This window comes from Symsagittifera roscoffensis, chromosome 1 (genome assembly GCF_963678635.1).
Source record: "Symsagittifera roscoffensis chromosome 1, txSymRosc1.1, whole genome shotgun sequence".
Lineage (NCBI taxonomy): Eukaryota > Metazoa > Xenacoelomorpha > Acoela > Convolutidae > Symsagittifera > Symsagittifera roscoffensis.
The window spans coordinates 87,834,678-87,845,334 of NC_087062.1; the positions used below are offsets into that span (position 1 = coordinate 87,834,678).

The following is a 10,657-nucleotide window of genomic DNA, read 5'->3' on the forward strand; positions in this document are numbered from 1 at the left end:
CCCTCAGAAATGTCTTTGTTGGAAGTCCCATAGTGGTCTCAAAAATTGATTATGATTTCTAGGTTAGAAGTTACAAAAATGTTGTATCTCACCTTGAATCCCAGCTCAAAGCCGCAGATAATTTCTTTGATTTCAGGTTGCAGTTCCATTCTTTGAGTTTTTCTTGGTAAAATTTGTAGCATTCGTCGATATATTCTTTTCGTGTTATTCGTCCTGCGTTTCTGTCCATTCAGCTCGAATTCTTAACGATTCGATACTTCTAGGGGTTTTTGGCATCATTGGCGATAGTCTCGATTCTACATTTCTGAATGAGAAGAGACTTGTATCACTGGTTCTGGCAACATTTTTTTTGTGATTTTGGGCAACTGACTCGAGTGGGTTTTGGGAAATTTCCGAAAAAATTTCAGTTTTATAGCGGTTTAAAATCGGGTATATGAGCATGCGAAGTTGTATGAGTTTTTAAGGTATCCATTTCAATATTTGAAGTAACTCTGGAGCCGCATTCACTTTCAGTACAAAGCAAAAAAAACTTCGGGTTGTAGCTTTGGTTTTTTTTAATAAAAATATCCGTCATAATACAAATTGCAACCCCGTCCCGTTTTAAAAACTTCACTTTGGCTCATTTTTTAAGAATCCGATAGCTCTGCTTGAATTGAATGTTGATGAGTGATTAGTAAATAGTTGTTGACAAGTGAACAAATTAAGGCGTGAAAACTTTTTCACGCCTCAAAGTTTTCACTCATTTATGGAAATTATTTTTACTATTTGGGAATTAATTGGTTTTTATGCCATTTGGGAATGATGCCATTTGATAAGTTATCAAGGCAGACTACTATCAAACAGCAAAAGTGTTATGTTCGCAAAAAACGTGATCGACTTCTAGTTCGAAATTGGAATTCAATTTTCAGATTTTCCAGCAAAATAAAAATTTACTAGTTGATCCAGTTTTCTCAAACTGGGTTAATTCCAACAAAAAAAGTGCTATAACTTGTTCGTAAGTTCGAAGCGCTTTAACGGCATCTATTTTTTCTGTTATTGACTCTTTCAACTGTCTGTTGGCTTTTTTTGTATTTAAAACGTATTTGTTTGTGAAAACGTATTTGTTCTTTTTTTAGGAAAAAATAAATAAAAATAGCTTAGCTCGATTTGATTTTCCGCGGCTTGACTTCTGATTTCTTCGGTAGTCTCTCTCTAATAGCAAAAGCAGAACGCGATTGACTCGTTTTAGTGTTAGAAGTGGATTTCAATATTCACAGTTTTGATTTTTTCTCAAATTGGGTCAGTGTTATAAAAAGAGTGTCAATCTTGAAAGATTTTTGAAATTTGGAAAGCGTTAAGGTAGGAAAGCGTTATAATTCTTTTCCTAAAAAAGAACAAATACGTTTTCACAAACAAATACGTTTTAAATACAAACAAAGCGTTAAGGTTTTTTATAGTTCATATATTTTCCTACTGTCTGTTCGGTCGGCTCTGTTGTAGATTTCCTCAATTTGGTTCTATCAGAAATTTTTAAATTGTTTGAAAAAAGCTGTACATGAAAATTTTTGAAAAGTTGAAATAATTTTTAATATTCCGTCGTGTTTTTTTTTGGATTCGACGAGTTATGAAATAAAGTGCGATACTGCTGTTTAACTTGTTTTCTATGTTTGTTAAGTTGGGTTCAGACTGGGTTTTAACCTTTTTTGTCTCGATTCAGTTCAAATATGGGAACGCTGTACGACGATTACAAGGACTCCGATGGCTTCCTATACATGGCGTACAGCGGAGAGAATGTGTTTGGATAGAGGGATTTCAACTACAGTTGATGCTCCTTGTTGACAGGAGGCAACGGGGGATTTTAGTCGATTTGCTCTCGAACTGATCTTATATGATTCCGAATAGTATTTACGTAACTATCAGTAGTAGTTACACATATAGATAACTGTTAGATTTTAGATGAATTTTTAAACCTTCATTATAACTGCATTCGTAGTACCAGGCCGAACGACCCACTCCATTTTCCAACTTATTAGTACGAAAGCTTCTAGAAATGTACACCACTTCTGTAATATACCTACAACATGAGGGTTATTGCGACACTTCATTTCACAAGTTTTGCGAACATATTTGTGGTGTTTGTTCAGAGTATTTATGTTCCCCATCTTTGGAAAGTACTTTGTCGGCCTGGTGCGCAAGATTAAGATGGATCATTTCTATCCCTATCGTAACAGCTTGAATTTTCTTTCAATCGGTGTTTTCATGATTCGCATGTTGCCGTGTGTTTTAGTTTGACGAGGTTGAAGGTTCGAACTTTTCTATTAGTTAACAAATATATGCAGAAGTGATTTTAAGTTTCATCTGGTTTTAAGTGGGCAAATAAACAAGTTCCGAAGTTTTTGATGAGTAACAATGATAAATGTAACCAGCTTTAATGTTGATGTAATGAGTGTTGGTTGACCTCAAATGCTTTTTCTTTCCTGTGGCATTATTTCGTTGACAAATTAAATCAACACAAGAACAGAATGGGTCAACAAATACTAACAAATAAAATGAACCAAATGAATGTCAACCTTCTTAATAACTCATTTTGCAAAATCATGTTTGTGTGCTGTAATTTTCATGCGCGAAATTTGGAAATGATTACATCTGACTAAAAACAAAACTAGTGGAAAAACTTTTTCTACTTTTAAGGTTGAGAGAAAATTGTCCGTATCGTTCTCTGTAATTGGGAAACAAATTGAAACACCGTACGAGAGTCTCCTCGTACATATAAAACGGCTCCAATAGTGTCTTGACAATTAGATGCTTGCTTCTTATTTTTAACGCGTTTATCTCAATTTGGGCCGACCTTGGACAAAATCATGTAAAAAAAATAAAATTTTGCCAGAAATAATATGGCGGTATTTTTCGCAAAGTTTTCTACTTGGTTTTTTATCTCTAAAAGAGTCCTTGGCGGCTCGGTTAATTGGATTCAAAGAGGATTCAAATGTCTTTGTTGAAGTGCATATTTTTAAGAGTCGATGAACGTAGTTCAGACACCTACACTACACACCTTGTAGGTCGCGATGATTTTTTAAAAAGTTTTCAGGCAAACTCATAAAATTTGTTCAGGCTCAAATGTAGTTTGTCGCGGTTTGCCTTCTGAATTTTTTAAGTTCAGTTCATTTTTTTGTTTGCGAAGTAAAATTTTGACCCGTTGATCCTCAGCTTTCAAATGGGCTTCATGTTAGCCAAAACGTGTCAATCATAAATGATCTAAAAATTCAAAAAGCTATAAGACCATCTATTTTTTTTCGGAAATTCGAAAGTAACCATTTCACAAAAAAAGCAAGTCAGTATTATTTCTGTTTACTTGCGTTCATTGACTCTTCAAAATATGTTGGCTATGTTTATCTTACATCCTAAATAAGCCGTTTAGAAGGATCTACTTAATACTTAGCCCACCCCTTTTACGGGTGATGTGATATATTGCATGAGGATCTTAGTGAATGAATCGAGACACTCAGTGTCGAGATGTGAACTATTATCGAGATGCAAAAAAGCTATTGCTTATCTGGTATGAAACACCTGTGGAAAAATTGAACATAATACAATCATTTGGAAAAGTTTTTGCTCTAACACGCGATTTTTCTTTCAATTGGGCTGATTTTTTGAAAGACCTGTGAAAAAATTGAACAAAATACATTCATTTGAAAAAGTTTTTACACTAACACGCGATTTTTTTTTTCATATGGGCTGATTTAATAAAAAGTACAGTGATAAATTGTTCTTGAACTTCAAAGACCTTTCACCTGATAAATATTTATTTTTTCAAACATTGAAAAATGTTCTTTCATTTATAATATTTTTTTTTCGTTGCCCTTGGTCTTTTACACTTTTTGAACCTCCCTTTGCCTCTTCATTTATTGAAAAACTCACTTGATAGTGGTGGTAAACTTTCACTCAAAGAAAACGTGGTCAAATAAAGAATTTTAATTTTGGGTTGAGATAATAAATTTCCAAAAATAAATTTCATTTATGTTCAAAAGAATTGACAAGAAGCGGTTGTCTACATGTCTCATGCTAACAGTCAACAGTTAAAAGCAAAATGAAATAAATATAATTGGTTTTACGAGCTGTACAATTCTCCAAAAACATTTGAGTGGACAGGAGCGCAACAGTTGTTCTGGACTTCTCTCGTCGGAATAAATTATTGGTGTAGCTCTCTTACTCGGTTATTACGCTTGCGATAAACAAGAGTTGTCACATCCGAACGAATAATTTTTTTTCAACTTAATAATTTGATTTACAAAATGACTTCAAACACAAGATAGACGACGTTAAGGCCGCGGATGGTGAAGGTCTTTTCCGAACTGAATTGTCGGCCTTTTGTTTTTCTGATCTGTTTAATTTCATTTTCTGTTAAAGATTCACTAAAAAGAGTCAATGAACGTAGTGTGGATACGTTTGTTGACTTTTTTCAGGTCTTGCTTTGTTTTTATCATCAGTTTGGTTTTTCACGGAACTTTTTTTTATAAGTTCAGTTCAATTCTTTAACTAAAAAGAAGGCAACTTTCACTATCGAACATCAAAGTACAAAGGTCACAAACAACGTGACTGGCTTCATAGTTCACAAAACATATAAATATTCTTGGCGTAAAGGTCACAAACAAATGAATTTCAAAGCCCAAATTGTTGGCAATATAGTTTTAGGTAAACGAATTTGAACAAAGTTTATTAATCTGAAAATGCTCATTTTGACGTCTGAAATCAATTTTCATTTCAGTTCAACCGTAAAACCGGTTAGAAAAACATCAAAAAAAATTAATTAACCTATAACAACCGTTTTTTGACCATTAAAGCTGCTCAAAAGCGCAAATTTTGTCAACATTATGGCATTAAGTATAGCTTTTATTAAATTTATAGAAAATTGCAAAAAGTTCGGACAGACAGAAATAACTGAGCAGTCTTCTGCCAATTTTGATCAATTTTTGCATGCAATTTTGATTTTTGAGGGACATTAAGACATAATTTTCGTCTGAAAAGTCAGCTTTTCCATGCGAAAATTGTCTGAAAAAGGTAGCTTGCTCTGCTTAATTTTAGTCTGTCCGAATTTTTTGCTACTAATTATATCTGACAACCTCTTCAAATTTTCGAATAATTTTGACCATAAGACAGTGAAATAGGCGTTAAAACTGTAACCGAATTTCAAAACTGCATTTGAATTGTCGCATGAGCAATGCAGAATGATTGTGCTTTTTCGGAACATTTGATTTTTGCTATATTTTTGCTATTGCAAGAGCACAATTTTGAAAAAACTTTCATTCAACAACGATTTGCCGTGTAGTTTTTCAGAACACAAAAAACGCTCAAAACGCCGACGAAAAGGGAAACGCGAAACGTCAAAGAGACATTTCGGTTTAGTTTAAATTTGAAGCTAGGAATTATTTCAGAACTTTAATACGTTGTCTGATAAATTTGTTAAAAGTTATATAGAGAGGTTTGCAAAAAGTTGGGACAGACAGATTTAATTAAAAAGAGCAATCGCACTCTTTTCCCAATTTTTTGCATGCATTTTTTTCCAGACAATCTTGAGACGCAAATTCGGACTGAAAAATAAGATCTGGTTTGCAACTTTTTCCCAGAATAGGTCAATTCCTCCTTTTAATTAATTTTGTGCGTCCGTTTTTTTTCTACTAATTATATTACCGTATTTTCTTGGATTTCAAAAAATACGTTTGCTCGTGTTAGTAAAGTGCTGCTCCGTTTCATTTTTACTCGTGTTTTCAATTTTTGGTCGTGTTTGCTCGTTGCGGCTGCGCTAATTGCGTTTAAAATTATTTCAATCTTATGGCGAAGTTTGAGCCCTGTATCTTAAGTCGAAGAAGAGAAAACCACTATGGGAAAACAAATTTTCTCGATTGAAAACAATTTTTTTTCAAATGAGATCAAATTTTTTTTGATTGAAAACAAATTTTCTCGATTGAAAACAAATTTTTTCGATCTAAAACAAGATTCACCCTGATACGAGCAGTCTTGTTTTATTTCAAAACAAAATAGATTTTTTAAAGATTGACTTGTCAGATCAATTTCATATGATTTCGGTCAGCGTTAAGCAATGCGTTAAGCAAAAAAACAAGATCATGACTTTGCACAATTCTCGTGCTCAATTATAACCGCGTAAATGAATTGAAAAATAAACGCAGTAGTTACTTAGCTCCCTAATTCTCACTTTTTTGCATTTTTTTTAGAAAGTTCAAATTTTAAAATCTTAAAAACCCATAGCAATCCTCATAATGACATACACACATGAAAAGATTCACGGTCGTGCGATTGTTACCCTCCCTGGTTGACCCAAAATGCTTATCCTACAATTTCCATATATGAAAAAATGCTTATCCTACAGTTTCCTACAGTTTCATAGACTCAGAAAATTGTAAAGAAAACTCTAGGATAAGCATTTTTTCATAAATGAAAAGTGTAGGATAAACATTTGTCATAAACCATAAAATTGATTTTTTCTAAATTTTGATTCTCAAATTTTTTTGGGATGTGTTCGTGACCGAACACAAGTGACTAAACCCATGGTGTACTCAACACTAGTGTTCCTAAAGGTTGATCTTCTGTCACTGACAATGCATTGGAAACGATCTGAATTGTAAAAATTATCACTTCACAAATGATATAGTGAAAGCATCAAACTTTTAAATTTTGGCAAAATTTTTCAAAGATGATTTTTTTTAAAATTGAATTTTCAACTTATCAAACATTGATCAAGGCATATATAAACATGCCATACAAAAAAACAGGCAATTTTAGCCTGTTTAAGAAAAGTTATCCAGAGAAACGGAAAAAACTCCAATTTTTGTGCATCGTGGACTACGTTATGCAAACAAAAAAATTAAATTTGAGGTTGAAAAAAACGAAAAAGTTTTTGGGGCAATTTCAATTTTACTTAGACATTTTTAAAAAAAATTGTATGAAAATTGTATGATTAGCATTTTCGATACATTTGATGTAGGCAATTGTATGATAAGCATTTTCGGTGTGGGGAAATGTAAGATAAGCATTTTCGGTTTATGGAGGTCAACCCGGGCTAGTAAGAGCACAGTCACAGACACATTAAATAATTTTCTTTTACTATAAGTATAGATTAGAACTTCGACGTTCAGACAGGTCATCAGGTCATATGGCGCAGTTGTAAAAACAACCCGGGTTGACCAAAAATGCTTATGATACAATTCTCATAAATGAGAAATTTCTTTTCATACAATTTCATACAATTCTATACGCACAGAAAATTGTATGAAAACTTTATGATAAGCATTTTCCCATAAATGGAAATTGTATGATAGGTATTTTCTCCATAAACCAAAGACCTGTTTTTTGTTCGTAAAATTATTTTCTGACAAATTTTCGGTTGTGTTTGCAACCGAACACAAGTGACAAAGACCTTGGTTACTCAAAGCACCAAAGGTTGTACGGTCATGCATTTACAATGCATAGAAAACGACCTGAATTATCTTTGAGCTGTCTTACACAAATGATATAACAAAAGTAACAAACTTTTAATTTTTGGCAAAATTTTTCAATGATGATTATCTTCAATTTGTGAAGTTTCATATTATCAGGCATGATCAAGGCAAAAAAAAATAGAAATTTTCAGCGTTTTTGAAAAAAAAATTTAAGTGAGAAGAAAAAAGCCAATATTACTGTATCCAGGACTACGTTATGCACAAAAAAAATTAAATTTTACATGCAAAATTTTTTTTTCGGAAAATGTTTGTTTGCGTACGAAATTCGATTTGCGCTTGAAAAAAAAACCAAAAAAATTTTTTGGGGCAAATTTTCAAAATTTTTGTGTCGTATGTGGAAATTGTATAGCAAGCATTTTTTTCAAAAAAATTTCAAATCAGTTTTTTTTGTCACCAGTCTGTTGAACTGTTCTCAAAAAGCCGCAGAAACTGTTTAATTTTTTTTCTATTGTTTTTCTAAAATGTATGTAATTGTATGATAATGATTTTTGTTGTATAGAATTGTATGATAAGCATTTTCGGTGTATGGAGGTCAACCCGGGAAGTGAATCGTATCCTATAGCACCTTGAATTGAAACTCGTTGTCCGTTGAGTTTTTTGTTTCTCTAAATTCGGACCTTCTAGCCATATTATACTTGCGAGCAGCGAGGTGTATTACTATGAACATTCTTTTTTTCTAACCTAACTCGCAAAAAAAGCGTTCATTGAAAGTGGAAAGGGATCCTTATTTGGTTATAAATACAATCTGTAGCATTGGAAATTCTATAGCCTCTGTTCTCAGCTGTATTTGTGGCTAGTGTTTGTGATGTAACAAGAGTGCGTGATTAAGTGGTTAGTGCGTGAGACTCATAATTTCTAGGTCGCACTTTTTTATTGCTTTTTAAGGAGCAGCTTTTTTGTTCTGGCTAGTATATGCAAAGCGCAGTTTTGCCTTTGTAATAGTTTTTAGCATTTGATTGGTCTTTTTAGTGTTTTTGTTTCTGATTGCGAAATGCAGCTTCGCCTCTTCTGTGCTGAGATCTATTCAAAAAAGTTTGCTTGAAAATTTTATGCAAGCACAGTAAAAAAAACTGTTTCGCTTGTAATACTTTCCCTGAAAACTCTGGACCTATAAGTTTGCGTTTACAATCTTCACTCTGTATGCAGACATTCAAAACAAAACTTAAAACATACAACATTAAGTCTCCTAAGTAAAATTAAAAAGTAACGACAGAACTGGAAGTTGTTGCTTTAAAATGTTTATTAGTCAAGCAGGTATCCATTTCCGGCCTACAATATTAGAATCTATTGAACAAAAAAAACAAAAGTTGGAAAAACAGGAATAAACTGAAAAAACTCCAAAAATTGATTGCATTTTTTGAACATCCCTCTTACTCTAGATTTTCAAAGAAAAGTATATGACGTTAAAAATCTTAGTTTTTTCATTTTTTTTTGACATACATACTTTTGAAAAAGTTAACCAAGTTATACAAAACTGGATAATAGACATTTTATAATTCGGCGGTAAGGTCTAAAAAAATTCATTTTTGAAACACCAACTTTGACTGAGATGTTATAAAGTTTGAATACAGTATTATCAAAAATTTGTATGAAATTTGCTTCGAACAGAGAATCACTGTCATAATTTCCAAAATATCATTAAGTGACTCAATTTAAGTCTAAACGCACGGTTTGGAAAAAGTGTTTTTCAATTTAAGGGCACTTATTTGAGATAATTGATGGACATAGTGTACTTCTAACAAGATATCAGCGACCGGAGGTCAAATGAGATAATCGTAAAATATTGGAATTTTCAAAACACCATTTGTCAATTTCAGGATCAAAATAAATAAATCTAGCCAAAAAGCAGTTGATAAAATGTTTATGAACGAAAAAAAAACTTGTTCTCGAAAAAATTAACTTTTGAGTATATGCCATCAAATATAACCAACGAACAGTTGATGAAATGTTTATGAGTGAAAAAAACTTGTTTATAAAATAATTAACAGTTTTTCAAGTTTTAAAAACAAGTTGTCGTTTAGACATGTTCGATAAAGTGAACCAATTTTGAGAACACTGGATCATTAGGTAGTTGTTTTATTCTGCTGGGAATTCTAGATTTTTAAAAAACTTAATCCACTTTCAAAACTAGAAGTCAATTACGTTTTTTGGATCCTTTACATTTTTGCTGTGTGTTAGTGCAGTTCGCTTTCCTTTAAACAAAGGAATTGAACTGAACTTAGAAAGAAATCAAAAGTAAAAACACAAAATGTCACAGTTGGCGTGAACAATTTTTGATAATTATTCTCGAAAAAAAAACGAAAAAAAAAACGAAAAAAAAACAATACCCTTTTAGTCTCAAGTTTCACATTTTTTTTAGTACTTGTTGTTCCAACCATTGAAAATGAGGAGAAATTTTGTATTCGGGTGTGTTTTTGTTTATTTTTGTTTCCCACGCAAAATCAGGAAACACATCGGAATGGGTCGAGTTATATATCATAATAAAGCTCTTTCAGTTGGGGGTCGAACGACATTAAACAGTTTCAAAATTGCCCAGTCTTAAGAAAAACTTGTTTCAGTTTTTAGATTTTTCGTCTCATTCGGAGCAAGTAAAGCGAGCGAGCAGGCTTTTTATAGAAGGATAGTCGCAGAATAGTAGTAAATAAACAATGATTTTTTATTCAAGCTGTAAAAGGATATATAAAAAAAAATAGTTTTCAAAGTTTTTACAAGTTGTCAAGAAGGTGAAGCAAACCTAAGGAAGATTGAAATGCAAAAATTATATCAAATCTAACAGGCTTAGAATTTCCCATTTGATCATCAAAAATAGCAAAACTTTTTTTTGGCGATGAGTATTTTAGTCGGAGCATTCTGTGCTACCTGCGCTGTAATCTTCTACTCCTATACGAGTTATATGCGAGCGATAAGGAAATCAAGTGTCTTTAGAAACCAGGAAATTGGAGTCAAATAAAAAATAAATTTGTTTCATGATGACTTTGTGAGATCGTTTGTGAATTGTATCAGATTTTACTTTATGATTAAAAACGAACCAATTTTGACACAAGTGTTTTTACGAAAAATTCATTTGCACTTAATCAAATACTGACTGTATCTTTTTCAGCTTAGCCATTCAAGTTTCTGTAAATCCATTTGCTGAAATCACTTGTCAATGTTTCATTTTCCAC

General features: G+C 32.4%; 1 protein-coding gene across 1 annotated transcript in view; it reads left to right on the forward strand.

Moving 5' to 3' along the window:
- The window catches only part of LOC134851630 (gamma-aminobutyric acid receptor-associated protein-like 2), a 225,704-nt gene extending 223,051 nt beyond the window's left edge, over window positions 1–2,653 (forward strand). Inside the window, exon 5 of the mRNA XM_063867802.1 lies at window positions 1,697–2,653. Within this exon, the coding sequence (XP_063723872.1) occupies window positions 1,697–1,784 (88 nt within the window). The 3' untranslated portion in view covers window positions 1,785–2,653. The remainder of the gene's footprint in view (window positions 1–1,696) is intronic.
- Window positions 2,654–10,657: the final 8,004 nt, after the last annotated feature.